At 39.8% G+C, this 27,601-nt stretch overlaps 5 protein-coding genes across 5 annotated transcripts in view; 2 read left to right on the top strand and 3 right to left on the bottom strand.

The window, feature by feature from the left end:
* Nucleotides 1-18: 18 nt before the first annotated feature.
* Nucleotides 19-1,833, bottom strand: Rpn11 (regulatory particle non-ATPase 11). Its single transcript, XM_033483982.2, has 6 exons — nt 1,694-1,833; nt 1,394-1,516; nt 1,080-1,229; nt 722-985; nt 373-639; nt 19-295 (listed from the first exon to the last, which is right to left on the bottom strand). Exons 2-6 carry the CDS (start codon nt 1,484-1,486, stop codon nt 134-136), a joined length of 936 nt encoding a protein of 311 aa, XP_033339873.1. The 5' UTR covers nt 1,487-1,516; nt 1,694-1,833; the 3' UTR covers nt 19-133.
* Nucleotides 1,799-2,890, top strand: LOC117228393 (COX assembly mitochondrial protein homolog). The gene is made up of 3 exons (XM_033484167.2): nt 1,799-1,979; nt 2,261-2,365; nt 2,448-2,890. The coding sequence occupies exons 1-3, from the start codon at nt 1,799-1,801 to the stop codon at nt 2,654-2,656; spliced, it is 495 nt and encodes a 164-aa protein (XP_033340058.2). The 3' UTR covers nt 2,657-2,890.
* On the bottom strand, nt 2,822-4,958 carry Tsen2 (tRNA splicing endonuclease subunit 2). Its single transcript, XM_033483897.2, has 5 exons — nt 4,661-4,958; nt 4,290-4,470; nt 3,369-4,218; nt 3,113-3,273; nt 2,822-3,039 (listed from the first exon to the last, which is right to left on the bottom strand). The coding sequence occupies exons 2-5, from the start codon at nt 4,455-4,457 to the stop codon at nt 2,875-2,877; spliced, it is 1,344 nt and encodes a 447-aa protein (XP_033339788.2). The 5' UTR covers nt 4,458-4,470; nt 4,661-4,958; the 3' UTR covers nt 2,822-2,874.
* Nucleotides 4,959-5,171: 213 nt separating this feature from the next.
* Miga (mitoguardin) overlaps nt 5,172-27,601 on the top strand; it is a 50,259-nt gene continuing 27,829 nt past the window's right edge. The window contains exons 1-3 of the mRNA XM_033483460.2: nt 5,172-5,405; nt 5,598-5,748; nt 5,940-6,083. Of these exons, the coding sequence (XP_033339351.2) occupies nt 5,313-5,405; nt 5,598-5,748; nt 5,940-6,083 (388 nt within the window). The 5' untranslated portion in view covers nt 5,172-5,312. The remainder of the gene's footprint in view (nt 5,406-5,597; nt 5,749-5,939; nt 6,084-27,601) is intronic.
* uzip (beta-pore-forming protein unzipped) overlaps nt 6,314-27,601 on the bottom strand; it is a 34,964-nt gene continuing 13,676 nt past the window's right edge. Inside the window, exons 2-5 of the mRNA XM_033483776.2 lie at nt 10,646-10,838; nt 9,631-10,007; nt 9,053-9,387; nt 6,314-8,977 (exon numbers count right to left, since the gene is read on the bottom strand). Of these exons, the coding sequence (XP_033339667.1) occupies nt 8,485-8,977; nt 9,053-9,387; nt 9,631-10,007; nt 10,646-10,838 (1,398 nt within the window). The 3' untranslated portion in view covers nt 6,314-8,484. The remainder of the gene's footprint in view (nt 8,978-9,052; nt 9,388-9,630; nt 10,008-10,645; nt 10,839-27,601) is intronic.

Genomic DNA, 27,601 nt, shown 5'->3' with positions numbered 1-27,601 from the left:
TTCAATTTAAACAAAAAGTGTAATAAAACGTTTGTGTATTGCGTCTATTGTTTTTTGGGTACAGATTACAAACACATTTTAAAAAGTGTATATATTTTTAATAATATATTGCGAATGTTCTTTTAAGAAATAGTTATTTGAATACGACGGTATCGAGCATAGCACCCAGACATTGAACAATGTTTGCAGTCATTAGTGTGTCCACTTTCTCTTCTAAATGCCGCTTTGGATCCTGTTTGCCCACATTCTTTATAGCTAATTGTTCTGGTGTCATTTTTTCTTCATCTTCTAACGCCTATAAATAGGAATTAAAAATTATTGAATACATTCCAGACCTTCAATTTCATTTTGAATATAGCCTCAATACTTTACCTTGTTGTAATTTTTGGCAAGTTCAAGCATTTCGGACACAATGTTTTCATTAAGTCTACTGTGTTCAGAATATTCAGCAAGCGTAAGACCATCCATCCAGGTCTTTTTGTGTAGATTTAACAGCATTTTCTGTTCTAATTCATTCTTGCGATAGTTGATGCTAATGCTATAATAATGACGATTTAAACCGTGAATTAAAGCTTGAACAGAAGGTTTCTGTAAATGACCTAAATTGGATGTGGTTTGACGAGGTTCTTGTCCTAAGACCTGCAAAAAAATATATATATTTATGTATATTCGTGAATTAAGAAAAAGATTATTAGATTATGTTTATAGATTAAGTATTTACCATCATGTTTGGATTAATTAATCTAAATGCATCAATAACAACCTTTCCTTTCACAGATTGTATTGGATCAATTACAACAGCCACTGCTCTTTCACTAAGGGCTTCAAAAGATTGCTGTGTATTGATATCTACACCTGACAGCCAACAACCAAATCCTGGATGGGAATGATACCATCCTACAACCATTTCTGGCCTACCAGTTTGTTTAAGCATGTCTAACATTTTTGCTTGAAATACTGGATCAACTGCTTCTACACTGACACCCTGTGTGATTGTGTACAAAACAATATAATTAGAAACAAATCACTAGAAATATATGATAACAATTATTTTCATATAGAACAATTTCTGTTCTTACAGTTCCTGTTTGAGGCATAGCAAATACATCAATAACACGAACAGTATAGTCATCAACAAACTCTCCAAGCATCAGACCCATTACTTCCATAGGAACACCAGCACGTCCATGCTTAAGCATTTTTAAAAGTGCCAATGATGATATGTATACCTAACAATATCAAAGTAGAAATATATTAATAATTCTTTAATTAATTGTTGAATAGACTATTATATTACTATATCACACAAAACTTCAGTTGGACATTTTATTATTGTTATTTAAACATTAAGAAAATAGAAATACATTTCTGTAATAAATGGGATTAATTTCACCTGCTCAGCGGTGTCAACAACTGGAGCATCTGAAGGAGGAGGTCCTTGATTCACGCCTGGCATACATCCACCTAATCTCAGAAGTCGCTCCATACTCGTTTGCCTTTTATTTTTAAAACGTTTCTGAAAATATTAAAATTTTATATAATCACGGATAAACAACAGGAAACATATTGATTGTTAATTAAACATTCGCGTTCAACGTACATACGTCTTCGTTAAGGTTAAGTTTGTCACTTGCGCGTCAGAAAAGGACTACATCATTTTAAAAATATAAATTATATTGCTTTCTTTTCTTACCTATTACAGTATATTTTTGACAATAAATAATATATTTTTTTGTTTGTCTACACTATCAAACACGTTTTTTATATACTTTTCGAAGCAGCTATTGACAACTCTCAAATGTGCACAATCATGAGCGCGGCCTATAGAGGGACCCGACTACCGTTTACAGACTGTTACAGACTTCACAGTTCACGAACTTTTCCGACGAGGGTAGGAAGCGAATGTGCAGAAATGGTGAACCAAAACGTAGAATATGGGTTACATTCGCTAAAGTTTAATAGTGGACCACATAATTTAGGTAATTTTGGAAAATAAATTCGCTAGCTAAAATAAGTAAAGGTAATAAATATGAAAAATGTAAACTAAGTTAAACTTGATTCCCGATGAAATGAGGTTATGAAGCTGTAAGTTTACTAAAACCGAAATATCGAAAAAATAGTTTAATAATTCGCTTAAATAACACAACATATTTTATTTTGAAATATATTACTTGCTAGCGATATTATAGACCGAATGCTCATACGTAAACGGATCTGAAAATATTGTTGATATTATATTTTGTTTAGACATTGTTTATAGGTGATCCCGATGATACAACATTGAGAAAGGTAGAAAAAGATGTACTTATACCGCAATTAATCCGAGACAAAGCGAAAGATGAAAAATGCAAGGAAGAAGTTGCGGGTAATAATATATTTAAAAATAATTATTATACATGCATTTGGATATGTTATGCAATCCTATTATCCATGTGCTTATTTTATAGAATTTTCAAAATGTTGTGCGGCTAATAATGTTTTTATGGTCGTTAAATGTAGAAATGAAAATTCTACTTTAAAATCATGCCTGACAAAATGGTTCAATGATGAAAAGTTCAAAGAAGAATGTAAACAGCTATATTTACAAGACAGAAAACGTTATCGAATGACTGGTGTGCCTAATAAATCAAGATTTTCTCAATTAAAGTCCTCATAAGTTTTATTGTTCTTTGATGAAAACAAGCTTAGAAATATATTATAAATGTATAAAGTATGAATAATAAATTGTTTATTATCTTTTGCTTAATAAAGTTATTAACTTCTTCAGCAATGAGAACAATAAAATGAGGTATATAATCCTTTAAAAAATGTATACCAAAGCTATAATGTAGATGCATTTATTTGCAGAAATTAATAAATACGTATCACATACTGTTACCATGAATCATAATCAGCATCATCTTCATCTTTATTGTTCTTGGGATTCCATCGCCTCCATAATAGTTCTCTTACAGAAAACTCTGATAAAGAATCCACACAAAGTGAGTTTGAAGTTTGTAAAACTGAAGATGGCCACAATACTTGAGCAAACAATATTTCCTAAATTAAGAAAACAAATTAAAATTCTATGGAGTTTATTAATTTAAGAAAAAAGCTAGTTTAAATTAATTACCTTTGCAGCAGTCTCGGATAATCGTTCTAATCCAAATAAATTATTCCATGTTGGCTTATGCATAGATTTACTTTCATCTCTGATCAGTGAATCTGCTTCTAAAACATCTACTAATACAATATATGATGCATGATAAAACGGTGGTCCTTGTTTATAGAGTACTAAAATATTAAAATTTATTAGTTACAAATATACCTAATAATTTAATTTTTTATTTTATTAATTGGGTAATAGAGTACAATGGATTAATTCTTACAAAAGTCTCCACCATATTTTAATCCTGGTTTCACAACCCATCCTTTGCTTCGAAAATAGTGGTATACAACATATTTCTGTACAAAGTTTTTATCAGCTTTGCAAAAAATACGCCAAGCACTATCGATGTCTAACAAATTACTATCGAAGTCTATTAGATTTAAGCATCCTAAACCATATAAAAGAAAAAATGTTTCTTCAAATGTAAGGTGAAGAGTTTCTTGTACTGGAAAACTTTCACTTTCAACCTTGGGTTTTATATTCTTTAAATAATTCTCAGTTTCTGAATCACTATCTGGCAAAATAAGTAATTTACTTTGAACATCAGTGTCGTTCATGTTATATTGATCTCCTTCTTTGAAATCAAAAGCTTCTACATAATAAGATTCCTCTTTCTCTTCACTTTCAATGCACTCCTCAACATCATCTTTAGTCTCCTCAGACTTTTCATTAGTAGTTTTATTTACAATGACACATTCCTCATCTTCTTTCATTGAATCAAGATTTACTTGACTAATTTCTATTTCCTTATCGGATGACTTATCTTCTTTTTGATTTTTGTCAGAGGATTCAATATTTGTATCTATTTCAATTATTTCTGGTATAGTTTCCATTTCTATAGATTTGGAAGAATTTTCATCTTCAAGATTTACAGCGCTAGACTCTTCACATTTGTTTTCTTCCATATTTATGGATTTACTATTATTAGGTTCTATGCTTAGTTCATTGAATTGCTCAAGCCATTCTTGTCTGCGAATCCATTGTCTGTTTCTTATAACAGGAGGTGCTCCATATCGTGCTTTTCCAAATGAAGGAAAACCACGTGACAATGAACCTTTGCCAAAATATCCCTAAGCAAGGTAAATTCGTTCAATGATATTTATGCTTACAGGTTAAATATATGCTGATAATTTATTGTTACCATGGAATGTACTGCAGCAATTTCATTTGGATTAATTATACATGATCCCACATCTGTAAGATAAGCAGTATAATTTACCCACTCATTTTTATCACCAATCACAATTGGGAATGGTGGTTGCTCTTTTACTTTAACCCGTCGTTTTTTCTTTGGTTCCCGCAGATTCATGTTATTATCGTTCCTAATGATGATTATAAAAAACATTAAATTCAGTTTTTCATTCAGCTTATTATGATGTTACAATATCAATATATAAGTAAGGTTATATTTTATAATTATGCATTTTTAGTACACAGTTAGAAGATTCGGTCAGCAAGTAAAATTTTATAATAATATAAACATTATTGTAATTTATACAATCTTCTACTTACAACAGTTCTTTATTTCAGTACCTATAAGCGTCTGCAAGTTTCACATAAAGAAACATGTAATCTAGTTTCTTACATATTATGTTTCACTAAATTTCTGGTTTTAACGTTTTTATACAGAGTATACATTATAGAACAGATGTATTATTTAATGTACAATTTGACCAATTATTATAAGTGTTATTTTCGTGTATTATTATTATTAGTGTATCATTACTATCTTTTTTATCATTCACAAAATCACCGACGGAGTGGAGAATGACGAAATGTTTAAAAATGGCGCCGTTTTTTGACAAATTAAAAACATGAACAGAAATCATATTTTCAATCATTTTTATCGAAAAAGTGAAAAGTAAATTATATGATACATTTATATTTAAAAGTGTATCTATAAAGAAATAAATATCATTCACAATTATAGATATCCTTAGAGTACATTCCCATTGCAGCGATCGACGAATTTAGAAACCAATACTACCTTTATGTTTTGATAGTCACGTCTCTTGTACGTATGAACATAGTCGTAGGTCATGCTTTGAATATTTGCCGCACAAACGAATCCTAGTGCAGTGTTCTTTTCAAAATTAATGTTGCTCTTCGTCGGAGACCGTCCGTAAATCTCTGTTTCTACAAGTTTATAACGAAGATATTTACAATGTCCGTATTTAACGCACGGCAGTTCTTGGATGCATTGTATAGACGTTACATAATTTCACTGCCATCGATAAATTTATCTAGAACACAAAAAGCAAGTATCTCCATTTGAGGTTAGAGTAAATATATTTACATTCGGTATTTTCAACATTACATAATATTAAAGAATGATTTTACGCATTCAGTAAATTATGTTAACGTTGTTGATCGTCGTAGAAATTTTATGTGTATATATTCGAATGTTTACTGTAATTCGATAGTTTTTTAGTATCTTGTATTTTTGCAGATTTTTATTATATGTTTAACTGGAGGATCATTGCTACTGGGAGGCCTGGCACAGTTTTTGAAGAGACGGAGAAGACATCCTCTTCCTCCTTCAAGGAGACCCTTGAGGGACTTAAAGCAAAGATTTGCTAATGCAAAGAATTCTAACTTTGGTAATTTATTAATGCAATGTATGAAATTCTAAGTAGGAATTATAAACATTTTAAGTAGTATTAAGTTCAAAACATTTGCAAACTAAGTCGTGAATGATTTGTTTGTTTCTTTAATTGAAATTGTTTATAATTTGAAATATTACTATTAATTTCTGTTATCTGGAATAGTTATGTTTTATTCATGTTGGTAGATGCAGTTTCGCAAGCATCATGGGCAAGAAGAAGCGAAGCAAGCAGTAGGAGTCATATAAGCGATCGAGTATCGCTTATATCCTCTGTTCCAGGGGGTCCAGATGGAGATGTTAAACTCACTCCACAACAGTTTGGTGTTCTTGGTAAGTCAGCATCTTATATTAGTACATTAAATTTTTTAGTAAGTTTGTAAGAATATAGTAATTGTAATTCTAAATTATGGAACTATTGATTCAGTGTGTACATAATATTGTACATTAAATGTTAAGGATATAATAATCATGATTAATATACTGATTTGTCAATTCATTCATTTTTTTGTTATTCTGATTGAAATATTGGTTTATTTTTCTTGGAAAGAATATCATATGTGTATGGGGGATTTGATCAGATTTTATTTAAGAAAGAAAATAACAATATAGTGTGCAGTATTTAACATAAAAAGAGATTATGTTGTGCATGCGTTCATAAATTATTCAAGGCTGAGTACATTTTTACATACATGTATGTATATAGCATTTATATTTACATGATAATGTACAGATATAGTAGATTATTCACAAATAACATGTTTGTTCAATGCAGATAGTCATAGAAGCTAAGGACAGTTTTTGGCATTGCTAGAGTTATTTCCACTGTAATTTTTATTTAATATTTTCTCCATGGTATACAGAGGTATTAAGAAGCAAGTAAAAAATAAGCAGCAATAGTTTGCATTTTAATATAGACTGTTCTATGCCTTTAATCATTTCATTCGTAAATTTATTCCGAAAATGTATTATTCTTTCAGTGTCCATTACCTTTAATTATTCATAGTGAGAAAATATTGCTCACAATGTCAAACATCATATCATCTTTCATTTTCTATCTATCATTTTCTTTTGTTTCTCATGTAAACGTGTAACATTCTAAAACTCGCATGTCTCTATCTCGCAACAAATTACTGCCTTCTATGACAATTAACAAATTATTCAACAGAATATGTCACAATCATATTACATCTACGTAAAATTTCATTGAGTATCACAATATTGTGATTAGGCTTACCTTGATGCATACTCTTACAAACACATCTGGACATTTGTTCCTGTCTGAAGTAAATATTTCATGTTACTTTGATAGGTACTACAATAGAATAAAATACATGATAATCATACAGTATCAATACCAATATCAGGCGAAAACTATTAAATGGTTAAATAAGTGTACAACAATTATGTCTAGCAAGAATGTAGAAACATATTATGTACATACCAAGTAAAAATTTTTCAAGTAAAAATGATCGAAAATACAAGAATATATGAAAATATCATTTCTTTTGTTATGTGCTTTAATAAAAGCACGTTTAAATTAAACACAAAATTAAATAAGTCCATATTTCTCTTTGACTTATCAAAGAAAGTATAACTTACAAATTATTAACGCATCTATACAAAAGTAAAATACTGCATTCCTCTTCCATTACAATTTCCATTAATAGTAATCTAGGAATCTGCAAGCCCTATCACTTTACATGGGAGACAGATGGGTACATAGTACTCTAGATGTTGTATTGATTTTATAACAAAGCGTTAATAATTTAAGAATTTAAAGTTTTGTTGAATATTACTCAGACTCTGTACATGGTTAAATTCTGACTCATCCTTGAAGTTACTTCACTTCAGTTCTATTACTCTTATATGGCAGATTCTATGCAATTTACATCAGTCACGTAAACGATATTAAAATAGCTTTGGAAAATAGTTGTACCCATCTACCTGTTATCTACGTATTCTTACTTGCTATGCCATTATAAATCTTACAATTTTCTAAAATTATACTGCAATCTCAAAAATATATCGTAGCTGCGTTAACTCTCACATCTCTTTATCCTTCATTGTCGTTTTTACTCCCCTGATCTCATTTATAAGCTAGTTGCCCGAGACAATACCTGCCGTAATTACAATTCTCTTTGAGTCGAACCTTGAAAGAAGATGTCATTCGTTTTCAAGCTTTCCATTCGAAGTTCTTCTAGAGGGTGTCTAGAATTACACTTTGCAAAGGCATAAAATAGATTAGCTGGAGAATCGTTTCCACAGCGGAATTAGTAAAGACGGAATGTCGTAGTTACATTCAGTTATTCAACAATAAAGGTAATGTTAACGAATCTTCTGTTAACATTTACATTGGCTGCGGTCGCTTGTACTTAACATTGTCATGAGACTAGCTCATCATTAAGGTATTTCTTCAATATCCTAAACGTGTATATATATATATTTTTATGTATATATATATAATATAATATATATATTAAATTATATATATATATTAAATATCAAGTTTTCTCGAAAGGCAAGCATGTCAGCGCTGACATCACAGCCCGATAGTCAGCGATTTAACCAAGGAGCTTTATTTCGTGCCATAATTGCTATGTACGAAATTACAGCAACATTTTAATTTTTTTTCAATTTCTTTTCTTTTTTTTGTTGTTTTTGTTATCTTTCTTCAATATTGCTCTACGAATATATTACTATTGCAACTTAGGACTTCTTAAGAGTCGTATTTTCACGTAATTCTATGGACGACGATCGTTAATAGAGGTATAAATATAATGTTTAATGTATGTAAACATGTTCCAGAATGCGAAGCTTCTACCTTGTTTTTAAGTGACAAGGGACCACCGTCATCGCTTTGTATATTCATATCCGACTTCTTCGGCGGTACTATCATATTTTCATCATGGTCTTCGTTTTCCATATCCGTTTTACGGGGTTGCTTGCTGTATTCATGTACTGTCGTAGTGGTACTTGCTTCGGTAGTGGGCGGTACAATTGTAGTAGGAACTAAGCTATAATTACTTAAGAAGTAAATAGGTCCGAATACTGGAGTTATGTCAAACATGCTTTCTTCTCTACGTATACCGCTGATCCCACGGGATCTTGTTTCTCCGTCTTCATAATAAGAGATCAATGTTCCTGAGTAGGGTACTTCCATGTCAGAGTAAGTAGCTTTCAGAGTAACGTTTATTGCTGTACCAGGCTCCAAAAATATCTCCACCCTGTCAACAACAACGAAATTAGACAGATCAAGGGAATAACGTAACTTCGGAGAAATATACATGGAGAACACTCACGTATAAACATCGCTGCGATTACTTTCTTCCTTCGTACCCCACATTACTTTCGGCAAAGCTGTTCCATTTGTTAAAGTAATCGATGTATTTAGACCCTTCAAGATAGCATGGCCCTGCCCCCAGTACACAGAATAATTATACGTATAGCCAAAGGCTTGTGCCACGATTGCACCTTCCTGTCCATTATTAGCAATCGTTGCTTCCCCCAATATACTGGGTGTATGCTTCATTGCACGCTTTTTAGGCCAGTGCAATTTAACTCTTGTCAGATTGTAATATATTGGCTCTGTTTCGACCAGAACATCACCAGACTTTTCGCTTCCCTCCGTGCCATCCTGGTACAAAAATAATATTCTATTAACAGTTGTGCTACTTCAAACTATTATTCAAAATTACTTTTAACACTTTACTTACAAAGGGACATTACATAGATTACGTTATCCTATGTAACTTAGCGATTAAATCATGAGTTATAGGCAAATCGTTAATAATGTTTAATAGACTCTGACTGTATTGTAAACACTTGCAGTCAGTGTTCTTGCACACAATCATCACCTGTGTGTACAGCAATTACTCACATCTTTCACGTAGCTGATAGAGCCGAGGTTGTCGTATGAATTCAAGGTTCCGATATAATGGGTGTATCGCGGCGCGCCGTCTGCGCCGTCCTTGTCATTGTGAACCCTGTGACGAGCTACGAACATCTTTTCCGTGGCCACCGCTCCTATGGGAGTCGGCTTGTATTTGTCCCAGTACTCCCAGTTGACGCGGCCGGCATTGTCGACGTTCTCCAGCAATTCGTATTTATCGTACGACTGCACGCTGCCGTGAATTGTCACCGTGCATCGTTTCTCGTCGCCTTTCTGGCTACCAGCTACCCAGACCGTGGTGTGCAACGCCCGGCACACATACAGCGGCTTCTTCACCGGTTTCTCCGCCTGGTTGTGCAAATCCTCTGCGAGATGTTGACAATCGTTAAAAACGCGTCTAGACTCCGAGGGTGGAGACAATCGCGATTCAAGTTCACCGAGACGGAAGGCGGGAAGGAACTCTGTACCATTAGGCGGGAATAAAGTTTTACTCTGGCTTTGAGTGGCGGTTGGTATCACTGCAGGAGAAAAAATGTGGCGACGCTGTAGCGTCGAGAGAAAAGTCATCTTTGTGCGCAGAAATCACGCTAAATCAACCATCGAATATGTATATTTTTATATGACTTGTATACCGTTGAATAAATTAGCCGGTTAAACAGCTTGGGGTACAAAAGTCTTTAACACCTAAGCCTATCACAATTCTTGGAATTGATTTAATAAATTTCTTAATTAGAGCAAACTTTAATAATAAAAATGGCACCAAGTCTAGGTAAATCTAGCGTTATCATTCTTACACGTCGGTCATTTTTAGTTCTCGGTAGATTTAGCGGTTTCTTCTCGCAGGGATACCAATCGTTACCAATCGCAAGACACCTCGATGCTAGATTGCCGATTGCCGAACGGTGTCAGCGATCACGATCGCGAATTTTGAAATGCTTAACACGTTTGCAGATTCGAGCGCGTAAAATCAGCGATTATTGTTTCTGATCCCAGTTGAACGCACCTTCGGTCTCGATCTCAAAGCCGCCGATCACTATTTCCCTCGATGGATCATAGTGCGCACGCGGCAGCCAGTTAAGGGTAGTCGAGGTGACCAGTTGATACTTTGACAGAATGTGCACGCTGTTGTCGGCGTTGGTCAGGAGCAGCGCTAGACCGAACAGTCCCAGGGCAAGGTAGACTCTTTGCCAAGACATCTGAAAAAACGTTACAGATCGTTCGTTGAGAGAGCGTGCGACACGGCGACAGGCTAATTCAGAGGTAACATGAAACTTCTTAGTCGGAGTTATGCGAACGGCTTTTAACACTGTATCAGCAATTCGCGACGAGCGTGTTCGATTGGCCTGCTGTGTGCGCGAGGAACGCCGTCGGCTGTCTACTATCCTACGAATACAGAAAAATATTTCGAGATGCCGCGCATGCGTCCTGTGCCCGACGTACTTTTTCATATCGAGCAAATTAACAGGCTTGTCCGACGGCGAAACGGACAACGCGACGTTTTACCAGTAGCTTTTCGACTTTTTTCCCCGCCCCGCCAGCAATAATTCCGACCGCCAAGAGAGAATTACACGAGTTACGTAATATTTCAGTTGCACCGTGTTTCAGCGACCTTAACTTTTGTAACAGTAATACCGCTCTTTGTGATTATGTTTCTTGCTTACAGAGCGTAACTTTAACACAGACCGAGTATAACTGGATCTCGCTCGGGCTTGCTTTCGCAGATTATTACCGTCAAGTGAATCGAGCAAATGATTTTTTTTCCTTCACCGTCCCGACGATGCTTCGAACAGATTCAAACCGCGGGGAAAAGAAAACATTTTTATTGTTTCAATCCGATCTCGCGTACGAGATAAATTCGTAGGAATTGTATCGTTACGGAGTATTAACGGAAGGGGTACATATGTATATGCATATATCTTGGGAGGATTCGATTCTTTGGAAATCTGTACAACCATTTGAATTATTCGTCCCATGAACACGCGGCTGTGCCAGTTATTTCATGGCGTGCCCGGTACACCTTCTGCCTCAGTTACCGTAACGGTTCCGTGGCGTATCCGTTTACGTGATAATACACTTATTTTATAACGTTCATGGCCCACTGCATCCGCGACTTCCTTTTCTCGGATAACTGCTGAACCCGAGGCCAAGAATACGCGCATAATGTTACGCATAGTTGTTGTACGGCTGCGCGCGCGGCAAGAATCATTTGCGGTTCCTTGATTTCCAAAAGTAACAAAAACAGAGTTCGAAAGGCTTGAAATTAACATCTTGATTGCTGTGTAGTTTTGCAGTCACACATTTGCGTTTGGATCGGCGTACAATTTTACGATAATTCTGATTGAAAAGATTGTCAGAATTTTAGCCGGTTTCTGCGGCTCTGATCGCATCCTTTTCAATCTTATGGAATTATTTTAAACGTTATTATCAGACCATTGTTTGAACAAATAAATAATTCTAGAACAAAGGAAGAAATAGTTCGAATCGAAGAAATTTAATCAATTTTGAAATCGCTAGCTTTGAAAGTATCTTTGATACTTGGTCTTTAAATTTTTTTTGGGGGTTGATCCGCAGTTCGAATTCCAGTTCCGTTTTAATCAACGTTTTCAAGGTTACCCAGTGAGCAGAAGGTGGATAAAAGCGAGTTTACCGATTTTCGGCGCCCGTGCCGTATCACAAAGACCGCGATAATCCACTTTGACTAGGTGAAAGAGGGCAGAGGTGGCGAAAGAAGTAGACTACCTTTGTCTCGTTGCGTAAAAAGCCGAACAAAAGCGTGACGCTCTTTGCCCCGCGGGACAAAGGAGCATTTGTGCGCTCCTCTTCCTTTAGAAACGATTTTCGGGACGTCGCCGAGATCGGTTTCACCCCGTAGAACATCAACGGCTCGAATCGGTCTTTAAGCTTTCAGTGAACTCTTCAACGCGTTCACTGGCAGCCGTGTACGGTGTAACAAATTTCGTTAAATTGCTCTGACTTCAAGTAAACAAAAAATGAATAGATCAAATACAAAACTGTAAAGATATTAGAAGAACACCTTACGTTCGATTTAATACAATTATTAAAGGAGGAAAGAGATTTGCACCCAACTTATCTTTTCTTCAATCGACGCAGACAACTTTTATTTCGCAGAAAGATCCACAGTCTGCTAATAATCGTTTCGACAGCTTAGAAACAATGTATGTATGTACTTCTAAATTCTTTGAATCTTCTTGCCGGATGAGATGTTGCCAAAAGTGCAATCGAACGGTGAGTCACCGGGATGACACACGGGTCGTTACAATTGATTCTCAGAGAAGTTAACGTCTACATGATACGAACCAATAATTTCGCGTTCCAATCTGCGAAGCTTGAAATTCAATCTGCCCACTTTATCGGCTCGCGAATCAACGAGCTCGTAATCTTTTATTGAGGAAGGTAAGTATCTTCCGGTGGAGGAACGGTTCCCAACCGAAACGGCGACGACTCGGCCGCCCGTGGGACGGAGTTCACCTCGTCCTTGAGGCTTCCTCCGATCCTCGACTGTTCCCCGATAACCAAAAGCTTTTGTAACGGCCGCGGTGACGTCACTCGGGGTGCCGGTTGCGACCAACCGTTTCCGTTCTGGCGCGCAGTTTCCGCGGAAACCAGCATTGTTCGTGTACCAATCGAACCGCCGACAAAAAACGGTTCGATGCTGCCAGATATCGCATTGTCCGCGTCGCGATAGAACCGTTGACGGTCGGTCGGCCACGTTGAATTAACTCGCAATAAACCCACGACCCCCCCTCCCCACCTCGCTCACCCCCTCCCCCAGGTGTACTCGTTCTAAATCGAAACACGAACGAATCGAGTCCGACGCGATCGTCCGACTTGTTTCTGCCTGGTCCAATTTGTTTCGGGACCGGGGCACGATACCGCTGTTTAGGCGAGTTGGCGCGAACGATCGAAACAAGAATTCGTACCGAACAGAGATCGGTATTCGGCATTTTTTTATCTTTGCAGTGCGAACGTTGTGAAATCGGTCGAAACGCGCTTAGAGCAAAAGCTTGTGCAAGCTGTTTTAAAGGAACTGTTGAGAGTTGATTTTTTGAATCTCTGGTAAAATCTCTAGAAAAATATCTGGTAGAAATATAAGCTGTCATGTATAAAAGTGGCTGAAATGTACTGATTACGGTAAAAAATGAGATATGCTATTAAGAAATCCTTTTTCGAAACTTCTACGGTAATTTATCTTGTGTATCGTGGAATGTTCACTAATTTTTTCGTTGATAAATATCGGCTAGAAATGTGGACATTCGCGTGTAAAAGTGACCAAAACGCAGTGAATGCGAGTATGTTAGAAAAAGAAGGAGAGAGTTTTAATCGCATGTCGATTTTTTTAAAAAGGAACTGCGAAGAGGACCGTTTTAGAGACACCTAGGACAATTGATCTAGCGTCTAGAGAACGTGGACGAATCGTTACGTTGGAAAATATCTAGTTATAGCGCAGACGTCGGAAACGAAACATAATTCGTTACTTGAACACGCGAATTGCAAGCATTACCGCAGGACCTTTTATGCCATTTCCGAGAGGGCTGCGATGGTCAACCTTCGCGTAAACCGGCCGAAAACCTCGGCGGCAATTCCAGAAGATCGCCGGTAATTGCCGCGATTCCGCGTGGAAGCCGGAAAACTGACGTAACCGAGGATACTCGGACGTGACCCGCGTTCGAACGAGCGAAAATGAAAACTCGTGCCGGGGAAAAAATGCCGGCGGCTCGGCGCACACGAAGAGGAGGGAGAGAACAGACCGGAATACGTTTCGCGAATACATTAAAGAGAAAAACGAACCGCGCGAAAAACCGCTCGGCTCGCTGTTAAACTCGCGCTCGAATGCGGTGAACGTTAGGCTCTCCTATGTGGAACCGGTTGCGAGGCTTGGCGCGCGCGTTCTGCAACTTGTTGACGGGCCACCTACTACGGGCGCCTCTCTTCGTCGCATTCGGTCGAATGGTAATTAACTCGCCCCCGTGATACACCCGGTACGTCACTGTCACGGTCGTCGCGTCTACAGGGTGTTTCAGAACGAACAAATCGGTTCGAAACGGCCCCATCCGAGCACCCATTCGATAGGAGTCGCTGATTAGTCGACTGCGAATTTGATGCATTTACGAGAAAGACGGATAGATCAAATGCGTCAGAAGAGTGCAAACATCGGAAGAGTTTAAGATTAAACCTCAGCCTCTCATTTGATCAATACTCTAAAGACGCTTTCATGAAAAATGATTGGCTAAATTATATCACATTGGAGCAAGTATTACAATGAAAACTACAAAATTAATGAATAATATTATTTTTGCAAATACTTCGATTGTATTTCCTTAGCTGTAAATTAAATCTCTATTTTATATTATTTGTGCATATCTTGTATAATGCATTAATATCCTATACAATTGAAGTTGAATAAGATTATAAAAATTATAATAAAATTATATATTATAATTAAAATTATAATTATAATAAAATTATAAAAGTTTCCAAAATGATACCACCATATATTTTCCTAATTCACTCAGGTACAATTTAAGCGGATATTCTAATTACTTTTACGTGGTAATGCGCACCAATCATTTTTCCTTATGGTAGGTTTACTGTTAACTATTCCCTTGATTTTGAATTTAACCTTGACAATTTTTATTTTCCATAAAGATCCACGCGGTCCACTGTTCAGACACCCCCCTAAAACAATTCTTTTCAGATTTTATAAAGTAATCGTACTCCGTAATATCACTCTGTAATCAACAGTTTCTGAAACGAGTGTGGCATAGTTCGCGATTCAGATCCAATTCAAACATAATACACGTTTCAAGATCCTTGTAAAGTGGGCAGACTGCCATCGCGTACGCTGGTTTACAATGACTGCGAACGATGGCCTCTGGGAAAGATACACATACTCAAATATTCCTTTGAGTTCAGCCCCGCGAAGGTGCGGGCCACTCGGCTGACACTCCTCGTGAGAGGTGTAGCCAGGAAGCGAAAGTGTTCTTAAAATCTTAAGGCCGGCTCACACACGTACCCTCGAGAAAGTACGGTTACTTTGGAGAACGCTTGAGAACAAGCGCTTTTCCTAAGGTTCACGATGATGCGGGGGTTAATCCTTTTTGTGGACTATCTCTACCCGTGCACCTGGTAGGAGGTAGAGGGACCTTCGTGTCGTATCGGATCCAGGATTAACCTTTTTATCTGAATACACCGCGGCGATCCGAGTTTCACGGTTTTAGGAGGCACTCGTTCGAAGGGATGTTCCAATGTTCGACTGGAGCCACGGGTCTTTCAGAATTTCGAGATTGAATCCTGCGGGGTCGACCCTCTTTCAGCTCTTCGGTATAATGGGGTCTTCGAAACCCCGTAGAACTTTTCAAACAGCTTTCCCCTGTATATCTCTTCTACTTTAGGAAGCTCTTAGGTGTGCAGATTTTTAAGCGGGCTGCAAATATTTGCTGCTTCATTTAATCAGACGTTTCATTGATTACACTGCACGCGTAGTTTTCCGTAATTGTTTCGAAGTATCGAAAAATACCTGGATTTTATAGAGACGTTTTACGCGGTTCTTTATCGGCAGAAAAAACTGTTCGCCACAATTGCAACAAACAGAAGTTGAACAACGCGTTATTTCCGCTAATTGTTGGTTTCGCTAGATTGACGACAACGTGACGCTATCTTCGAACTCTGTTCATGTATTTATTCTTGTTTTTTACTCGCGAATCGTACCACTTTGAATCTAGTTTATACAGTACATTGCCAGTTATTCTAGCCGACAATTAAATCTTCCGCCGATAAGGGATGTTTTTACTAGCGCGGCCGGCAACCTGGGTCTTTTAAGTCCAGGCTTGACACTTTTTATTGTTCTGGGCTTCAAAAAAAATTGAAAAAATTTCGGAATACTTATGGAAGTCTCTGCTTTAATGTACAATCGTTCATATAAATTACAATCGTACTAAGAGTCTAGACTTTTTCATTCAACTTATATTCCTTACGGTTAACTTCGACGATTTTTATTTTGCATAAAAATCCGCAGTGTAATTTTCAGTTACCCTAGCCGACAATGAATGACAGATTACTGAGCAATCGGACGCAATCGAAACGAGTTTATCACTCACCGCGCCCTCCATCTTCGCCCCTTGCATCGGCCGGGATTAACGTCTTTAATTTAGGATGTCGTTAATGCTTTCAGGGTTTAAACCCTGGGAGCACCTGATCCTTACACCGTGTAAGAGGGATTCGCGATATTCCTGGGGTCGAGCCTTCCAATCTAAGACGCGCACGAGACCGCCGACCCTCGACGGCGACACTCCCGATCGTTCCAACCTTTGGCAAGAGACCGTACCCAAGGTTATGCGACGTGTCAGGCGATGCATGATCGCGCGGCAAGGTCGCCGCGAAATTTCTTAGAGGCTCTAAAGGGGATAATCGGCGCGGCGCGTTTCATTCGCGCGGCTACGATCTCAATTAGACAAACCCGGGCCGGCCAGGCCGCCGCCGCGGAGTGTAGAAAACTTGTGTACAGTTAAGGTCAGTAGGTCGGCGTCGGATCAAATGAAATATACGAATAGTGTCTGACCGAATTACTCGAAGGACGAGGCAAGCGCGGTTTAATAATGCATGCGGCACACATAGTCTCCTTCGTGCCCTGTAGATCTTGTCGGATGCTTCGCTGATGCGTCCGTGACTGGGGTGCATTCCGTCAGGCATGTTCCAATTTCCTGCGAGTTCCTTCGTTTGCTGGCAAATGAATTTTTTGCCCTTCGGAGCCAGCCTTTCGCCGGAGAACGCGCGCGTTGCTACGAGCGGCACGCGTTTTACGACGAATGAAACGATTTGGTCGCGATTTATTGTGAAAATTCGGAGGGTTGTTGTTGGAATTCGCGGCGAAATTTTGTTCGGTATTTGTGACGACGTGGGTACGAAGAGATAGGAGCGTTTAAAGGTTACTGCCAGTCTTATCACTAGAGTGCGAATTTTTATGCAAGATAAAAATTGTCTACGTTGATTATAAGAATCGCGAGTCAGTCGATAATGTTTTCTAATAATAATTTCTCTTCTAGTAATTTCCATAGCTTGTACATAATATACAAATATTCTATAAAAATATAAATATATTATAAGAATTCGCAAGTCGGACGAAAATGTCTTTTCTCTTCTAATAATTATCATAGCTTGTAGATAATATAAAAATATTCTCATGACTTTCTAATTTTGTTCTCCATCAAATCATTTCTGTAAAAAAAGATGCACAAAATCTGCAGTCTAATAATAACCGAACTACGAGTTTCACGCATTTATGACAAAAATAAGTGGATCGAATACAAAACAGTAAAAGCATTCAAAGAACTGAGGAGTTGTGTTGCATCGTGTTCAACTCGTTAGGCTGATTAAGAAACGAAATACGTGCGGACGATGTTCCGCAAAATATCTGACGAAGAACGCGGCGGCTCTTGGATCGAACGCACCGAAAACCGTCGCAGCTCGGCATTTGCGCAACGCGGCGTCAATTAAAAATACCTATCCGACCTTCTGTTTAGTCAATAACAGCGTGGGATGCTGGAAACCAACCATGAATATTGATTTCATTGAACACGGCGGTCTACTTATTGCCACACTTGAACGTATTCGCATTCCCGGCGTGCAGAAGCTTCTCTGCTCCACATTTATTCTGCACCCGGGATCGTTCGACGAATTTCACGAGGGTGCTTCGCGGAAGAACGAGACCGCGGGAACGGTAAAATAAACGACCAGCATCCGATCTCCAGGAAATTCAACGCTAAACCGACCGAGCCGGTCAAAATGACCGGTTTCACATTTTCTTTTTTGTTTCAGAGTCGATGAGAAATTGCGACGGCTCTTTCATGGAAAATTATTGAAGAAATTTCTTAATCCAAACACACGTTATAGTAAAAATAGCGAAGGGGCTAGAAAGATAATGTCTTCCTAATTATAAAGGAACACGCGTTAGTTACGTTTAGAGCTCGGTAGGTTTGTTGTTAATGCTAAACCGACCGAGCTCTAAAAGTAATTGATACGAGTATTATTATTATAAGAACAGATATTTACGTATAGACTTTGTAAGACTATACCGAATTCATTTCAAAGATTTTTCTTATTATAGCGTGTGCTTGAATTGTGAAACTTACCCGATCCTTTTCTACGTTAGAGTCTCCGTAATTTCAGTAAGTTTCAAATCAAATGTACGAAACCGGTAATTTTGACCGGCGCGGCTGGTACTGTGTTAAACCGCAGTATCTCGACAGTGAAAGCACGCGAGTTACGTCGTTTTCCACCACAGACACACGTTCGTTTTTCATTATCCTGGCTTTGATGTGCGCCGCGCGCACTAAATCGCTCAGTCTGGGGAGGAACGTACACATGGGACTCCGGAAAACCGCAGCTCTCTTTTTACGAAACAATGAACGCCGATTGCGTCCAGCCTTTGACCAGCCCTGAAATCGAGCACTCGTGGAAATCAAACGGTCCGGCGGCGTCATCGAAATGATGGAAGGGAGCGTTGATTACTCCGAAAATATTGCTTTTGCGGTTGGCCGACCCCCGTGGTCGATAATCGTGCCGGAAACGGTCGGACACGCTTTTCGACTCTTATTCCTTCGGTTAATTAGTCACTGACCATTTACGGTGCAATGCCCTCCCTTTTATTTCGGAATTTAATACCGCGACGTTGTCCCGCGTTTGGACAAAATTTTTCCAAATAATTTAGAACAGTTGTGTGAAGTAGGCACACGATTATCCTGGCGCAGCTGTCGTAATGTTTTATCGAGGGACGAATTTTTTCAGTTCAAGTGTCTCGGTTTTAGAAACGATTATGCACCGGGTCGTTTAACAAAGTTGTGCAAGTGTTAATTTATCGTATCGCCCTATCTTAACGTGCAATCTGAAACTTTCTATTAATTACACGCTGCGTAAAATATAACGAGACCGTGGATCTTTTTCTACATTCTACAAGTACGAAGATTGCTTTGAATTTAGAACGAACGAGAAGAAGTTCGGTTGGAAGATATTTTTTGTAGATATAGTAGAAACGACGTTCATTTAACGTTTTCTCTTGCTTTAGAAATTTTTTTGGGGGAAAATAGTCTAATAACAGCCGAGCTGTTGAACCACGTTTTTACAGATCGCTTTGCAACGCGATTTAGAACGATCAGGCTGTAACGATTGATGATCGCTCGGGGCAAATGTTAAGCAAAACTGCGACAATGTGCACGTTCTCTTGCATTCTACAGATTTCCATGACAAATGCTCGGTTTCCGATCTGCAATCTCTAATCCGGCGATAATAAACCGAGTGTAAATGAGCGTTCACCGTCGACCGACCGACCGCCGGTAGAAATAGGAGCGAGTATTTACTCGTTGCAGGGACACGTTCGCGATTAGGGCCACTTTACAGTATCGCCTGTGAACGTCTTTGCGCGTGCCACAAACGCAGATGTCCACGGTGCGGTATTGACCAGCATCGATCATCCACCGACAGAGAGAGAACTTTCTAAACGTACGACAGGAGAATCCATAGAAAAAAGGTGTTCAGTCTGTTCACCCTTCCAGCCGGCCCACCGGAAACAAGTTCAACCTCTGATTACCGGCAATTTCGTGGAACGACCCGCATACTCGCGGCGCGAAAAGGGAACTGTCCCCTAAATACTGGCAATTTGATGACGAAACGATACGCGATCATTACTGAATAACAAATGCACGGTCCGCCGCGTCCGGTCGCATCGGTGAAACGAAACGGTACCGATCAAATTAGATAATTGACTTTCACGAGGCAAATTAGCCGCGGCACGGCTCGGTCCTCGGATGCCCGGCAATTTAAGAGAAAGTCCTGGCATTTTCTGGATTCGATTTCCAGCGATTTCGATCGCCGTTGCACCGTCGCCGCGGTTTTAGATCGCGATTTGCCTTCGTCGATCCGTACGAAACGTGCATCCATTTATATAACATCGTATCGACGGAGAAGTATCACTTCCTCTAACTACAACGTTTCTTGCCGTGAAAATTACTTTCTCGAGTTTGTTAACGCTCTATTCGCCCGCAGACTTTTCACGGCACTCTCGAGATCAGGGAGCAACAGAGTCGAGGATTGTCCAAAAACTTGTTCAGAATTTTTTGGAAACTTGTTCGGAATATGTTAGAAACTTCTTTATCCAACAAATTGTTTGGATTAACATAATGCAACAGCTTCTCCTGAAATTATTATTCGAAATGCTTATAGCGATCCGTATGACGAATATTATACTAGTTTAAACAATTGTAGTAGTTTTTTAATCGTTCTCTGGTACAAGAATTTCTTTAGAAGATCGTTCAGAATCTACAATAACTTGATCCATAATCCATCAAATTGTTTAGATTAATACGATTTAACTGGTTCTTCTGAAATTATTATCTAAGAAAACATGATCGAGCTGCTCTCACTGTTCATACGCTTCTCGTAAATGTTAAAACCAACGACGTCGGTCGTACAGAATTGCAAATTGTTGCAAAGTGGCATTTCGGACATTTATAAAATGCAGAAAAGCATGTTATTAACGAAGTACCGTTATCGTTCGCGATATTCAAAACAATTACGTCGTAAGTTTGTTTTTCGAAAAAAATGTGTACACCGGCGATTATCGATTGCAGGTTACATAATGAAACTGTTTCGAGTTTTTCACGTCTGCCGTTCCCTTGATTATCTCGAATTCAGTGCAAGAAGGCGGATAAGATCCAAGAACGTAAAGTGGTGCCATTATCTGCCGCAACAAGGATCACGTTTTTCTTGCCGCCGTCTCACGTGCATTCGCGAATTGCGATCGCGGCGTCGTTCGAGCATCGTCGTTATCGTTTCATCTGACAGCGTGTGGGAATGCCGTCGCTAACGGAGCAGTTTTATTAGAATTACTAATTCCCGTCGTTGTCCTTAGCTTCGATGTCGACCGAACGCGTGAGACAACATCCGCGTTTCGTTCCTCTTTGTTGCGCCAAGCGCAACAAAATGATTCTACCAATCTCTCTTATAATAGATTAACGTAACGGTTTCACGTTTTCTTTACCGAAATTGCCGAAACTGTAAAAACTGTTTCATAGAAAATGATTCGACAAATTTCTCGATCCAAGCGTGCATTTCAATAAAAATAAGGGAAGATCTAAATACGGTTCTTTCATCGTTATAAAACAATAACGTAGATTCAGTGTTAAGCTTTCACGAAAAATTAGGAAGATCAAGGATATCTTTCCTATAATGGGTTTCTTTAGAATCTGACAGTATAGTATACTTTGTTGATCACTTTATACAAAGAACAAGAATTTATCTGCGTTTATTCGTGAATTGAGCCGTTCATTTTGAAAGTGGCATAAGTCATTTTGTTTTTAAGTCGATATATTTAAGGGTTTGCGTTTTAAACACGTTTCAAAATATGGATGCTAACTTTCGAGAAGATTTACTTGTATTTGTTATCTCAGGATACTGATATTTTTCTCGGTATAAATAATTTCGTATAAACATTAAAAAATCACCACTTTTCATTACGGCAAAGTGACTTATGCCACTTTCAAAATAAACGGCTCAATTAAAGATTTCTGAACTAGTTCTCGTGTCAAGCTGGCACATAAAAGTCGTCTCGATTTTCTCATCGAACAGACCCATTCTTCTTTCCAACGAGCTACTTGTTAGCCCAGTTCGCCCACCCGGTTCCCAAACAACCATTTCCAAAGTTCACAGGCACTGTTGCACGCATTGCAATATGCAATGCCTGTTCACAGCGACCGCGTCGCCTCTGCTCAACAAAATACTCGATACACCGATCGCGCGCGACGCGATTTTCGCGAAGCGTCTTCGTTCAAGATTCCGCGCATTCGATCGCCGACAGGATTTTCATAAACAAGCGCACCTCGTACAGAATCCCGAGCATTCGATCGCCGACGCGGCTCGCATAATAGTGCATATTCGGCGAGCAGGGAATTCGTAGACCGGGAACACGATTCGCGCGTCGAAGGTCGGGGATTTTAGACGTCGGGGCAAGCTGCGGAAATTCGAAACCTCGCGTCGTAAACGAGCCATCGGTCGATTGCGCACGAAGCGCGTATAAACGTTGCTGAATAGTCACCGACTCCCCCTGCGACTGCCATAGTTCGGGCTCGGGCGAAGCCGAGAGAGACCCACGGCAGCAGCTCGAAAGTTCGTGGAAAAAAAAGCTGCACGGAAAACTGCTCGGATAAAGCTCTTCCGCCAGTGAAAGCCGGCCTCCTGCGCACTCGGGGGAACCGTTTTCGTTCGAATGAAATTTCTTCACCGATGTTTCCAACCTACACGGTGTCCCGCATTTTTTCCTACACACTGCGGCAGCGTGTTCCACTAGGAAAAAACACTGAAATGTTGTATAACGAAAGGTCATCGGGTGACGTTAGTTTTTTTCAATTAATTCGTCTCTTGTACGTTGTCTCTTAGTTTTCTTATTTTCGTCGTAACTCTTCTCGACAAATTATGGACTTTTTTATTGGTTTTTTTCTCACATATGTGGACTTTTTGTTACGCATAAAATATCCGCCACAGCTTCCCTCGCAACTTTCGCCGCAGGTTCGCCAGTTTTATCAAATTCCGTATTTATAACGTTTTATTCATATTTTTACTGGTAGAACACATTGCCTAAGTGTGCACGGAGAAATACGAGACACCCTGTAGAAATCTTTCGTGGCAAATAAAAATTGTCTAAGCTGTAAGAAACATACGAGAGAAATGATTTTAGTTGCCTGTTATGTTCACGCGAAGCGTTCACAGTTTCGTGTTGCGCGATCTACGATATGGACTCTCGATCAACCGAATCTTTGTTAGTCGAATTCTTTATTATGTAAATAGGTTTTACGTGTAATCAGTCCGAGCGTGATCAACCGATAAAGGCGGCTCCGTTTGGAGCTGCAAGCAGCGAGGTCATTTTACTCCGCGAACATTCGTGTCGCTCTCTCTGCCTTGGTACGATGTATTATACACGTGCGTTAAATTGTCGATAGGTGTATTTAATTATCAATAGGCGTGTCGCACAGTCGTATCTTATTGGTCAAGCGACTCACGCACTGTTTATAAAATGACTCGCCGGAACAAAAAGAAAAAAAATGAACGAGACCTAACGAGACACGAAGATGGAGAAACCGATGCAACGCTGTATCGAGAGACCGATACGACTGCACCGTCCTCGGACAGATGCATACAACGTGAAGACTAAAATAATCGATAGTTGTATCACGTCCTCGTCCCGCGATTTCCAAGCGATTCTCTTCTGCTCATTGCGAAACGACTTCCTGGACCAGAAAATCGCGACGCAGATGCCCGGTCGATCGGATCCGTTCTAAATGCAGTTCCGTAGAAATCGTCGCCTAACACCCTACAATTAGCTGCTCGACACGAAAGTTCCCGTACGAATTCTAGCATTAGAAACATGTTCCGCCGCCCACCGCGTTTCCGCTCGGGAATCCGTTCGCGGGTCCGCGCGCGGCCGATAGGATCGCGCCGCGGTCGCGCCGCCGAAGGCAATGAAAATAATAGTTTACGAGGCGAGCGTACGAAAACGGGAGACCGAGAGAACGAGATTACGATCCGGCTCTTTGTTCCATTGTTCGATGCTGGCGCAAAGGCGTGCGTTACGGTTAGAGTCCGGCCGGCGGCGGCCGCGGGCTTAGGCGAAGGTGTGCTGTTCCGCTTCTTCCTCGTCATTACCGCAGTCTGAGTGTGTGTCTCCTCTGTTTTTTCGACTCTTGATTCGACGAGTGCGGGCAGAAACGTGTGGGCGTACGCGCGCCTCGACGCGTGCACGTGGCTAAGAAGCCCGGCACCCCGAACGAGAAGAAGTGCCGGAGCGTCGTCGAGTGTTATGCGATGGTGGCTGATGGAGGCGACGACGGCGGCTGCGGTGCTGATGGTGGTGGTGGTGGTGGTTGGAATCGGCAGCGCCCGCGCACGGGGCGTTATCATGGTAACGCTTGATAGCCGACCGACCGTGGAAAGTCGATACCTTCCTCGTTTCGTATTCAACGACAAGGGCAGGCCCTATCCGGCGAGCCGTGACCCCGTGGCTGTTTGCTCCCGTGTATCGCCGCAGCCGTCGCCGACGTCGCACCATGCCGCGCCGCGACGCGACGCGCGATACCATGCGACGACGGCACACCGGCCCGCGGGATCCAGCAGGAAACGCGTTATCAAACGCAAACTGCAATTGCATCTGCCGGCGCGCCGGAAAATTCCAGCAATTTTTCTATCAGAACCCTCCCGCGCGCGCGCGCGCGCCGATTTTCTCACGCCGCCACTGGGAATTATTTAATCGCGCTCGCTCACCCCCTCCGCCCGGGGGCTGCTGTTATATAAATTCGAGAGGCTTCGCGTGACCGAGATATTTTCGTGGACCGACCGGCCCGTCTCGTACCACCGACCATTATGCAGGGTAATCATCATTTTCTCGGATAACCGCCGATTACAGAGGGTCGCGTCATCGCGCGACCGCTCGCGAAAAATACCGATCGGATGATTAATTGATCGCGGGGCTTGTCCGCGATATTTATCGCGCAGGTAATAATGAGTTGCGTTCATTCTTGCGGATAAAAATTGAATATTTCCGGGCAATGTTACAGTTACCAGACGCGTTTTGGTCGCTAAATCGATCGAAAGTACGAAGCACGATTTTTTAAAAGACTTTGTGTCTTTGATATGCTTTCGATTCGACATATCAAATTTTCTTCATTCTTTTAGTTTCTTTATTTTTGGATGAAAAAAGGTGGCCTGTCTTGTTCGAACCAAAGGCACAGTAACCGGGCTCCGCTACTCTAAAATGATAAACGCGGAGGAAATTAAGGAAATTAGCCGCTAAAATTAATATTACTTTATAAGATAACATTTCTAAAGTACTATAAAATAGTACTAAGTAGTACTAAAATAGTATAATAATAGTACTATAAAATAATATTTGTGTAAAGTCATATTCGCCCCAAGCCACAAATTTGTTGAACAAACACCTCGTAAGTGTACCTTTATGATCGTGAATTAAAAGACTCTAGAATGATAAACTCCGAGGAAATTAAGGAAATTAACCGCTAAAATTAATATTACTTTATAAGATAACATTTCTAAAGTACTATAAAATAGTTCTAAGTAGTACTAAAATAGTATAATAATAGTACTATAAAATATGATGATATTATATAAAGTCATATTCGCCCCAAGCCACAAATTTGTTGAACAAACACCTCGTAAGCGTACCTTTATGATCGTGTATTAAAGAAATTAGTATCTCGCCACTTCGACCGGTCCTTCGAACGACCTAATTGCTCGCGAAATTTCGACCGGTGCGGAAAACCAGCGGCCAGTACACGTTTCCTAACGAACCCTGGAAAACGTCCACGCCGCGAATCGATACAGTCGCGCACCGCCAGGAAGCGTGATTCATTGGGCACGTTCGCGTAACGCGGAATAAAGGGTTGACCGTCGATTCCGAGCGACCATAATCACCGGCAGGACCGACAGAACAGAGCAGATTCGTTCCGAGGATGATTACCGGACGGACGTGTATGCAAATTCGATTGAACCGGCGTGTTCGCGAACGGAGTTAGCCCGCGGACGCGTACGCAATGTCTAGGCTGGCCGGTTTCTCTCTCTCTCTCTCTTTCCCCGCTCGTTTCAGCAGATAGCAGAAACTCTTGATCACTCCGATTACGTCATCGCGCCGTCCCGAGAATATTTTATCGTCTGTCAACACGGGGGAGAGATCGGCGACACAATGCCGCGATGATCCTCGCGACGGCGACGGCGTGCTGCCGGCCGATTTACGAGGCAGCCGGCGCGACTTATTCGCGTCCGATTCCGCAACATCGATTCCCGGAATCGCGACTTCCTTGACCCGAAAAATCCTCGGGACGAGGATCGAGGCAATTAAACACTCGCGACTGCCGCCTGTCCTCGGAACGCAATTCGTGCGGATCAGTGGAACGGGACGGTTCAAGAACGGAAACTGCGTGAAACCGAGCTGTTTGCTTTGCAAAGCGAGGGCTTAACCCTTCCAGCGGCGTACAACGATGTATCATTCAGCTACACTCGAGAACATGTTTACTTAATATTTTTCGTAAGTAACAGCTTCGTTCTTTATTCCTTCCCGCTTCTTCAATTTTTTCATTATCAGGTTTTTGAATATTTTTGCAATCTCTTTCCGAAACTTTAGCGAACTGTATCAAATAGGTTTGGTATTTTTCGCTCGGATACAAACAAGACTCTTTTGGTTGGCGCATAAGAATAGAACTATTAGTCGAAATTATTGGTTTTTGATTTTTTGCTTTATGTTTTTTGTTATTATTTAAAATGTTTCCATGAGAAATTTTTAGGCAGGCTTCTTTAGTCAAGCATATATTGCGATAGACATCGTACTAAGTTTGAATAAATCCAATCATATCATTATGTATTGAACAATGTTAAAATGATTGATACCTACGATTTTAATAGCGATATTGTACCGAAGCTCTACCATGATTTATATACAATTTATAATGTAAATGTAACGTAAGCACAGGTATTTTGATCTGAACGACGTTTACATAATACTGATATAACATAAAGTCTTGAAATTAATATAAAAAGTTAATATTTCATTGTACTTTCTTATTTTAAACCTCATTTTATCTACTAAATAAAATCAAGGAAACTGGAAAAATTCAGAAAACTACAAAGATAAAAAATCTAGAAAAATCAAGAAAATCAAGAAAAGTAGAAGTTCGAATAAAAGAACAGTTGCAATAGACAGTGTTCTGCGTGGATTGTATCTCATTGTTCTAGTCACGTATGGAGCATATCTCGGTAATGGAGATTTCGGATATCGGAGGTTCTACAGTATTAACACGTATTGCGGTCTTGGCGAATGAGCGCAAAAAGAGAAATCGCAATGTCAAAACATTTAGTCATCCAGCAGTGACGTAACTCCGCGTTCTGT

Source organism: Megalopta genalis, chromosome 1 (genome assembly GCF_051020955.1).
Source record: "Megalopta genalis isolate 19385.01 chromosome 1, iyMegGena1_principal, whole genome shotgun sequence".
NCBI classification, from domain to species: domain Eukaryota; kingdom Metazoa; phylum Arthropoda; class Insecta; order Hymenoptera; family Halictidae; genus Megalopta; species Megalopta genalis.
This window is presented reverse-complemented; position numbering and strand designations above follow the sequence as displayed.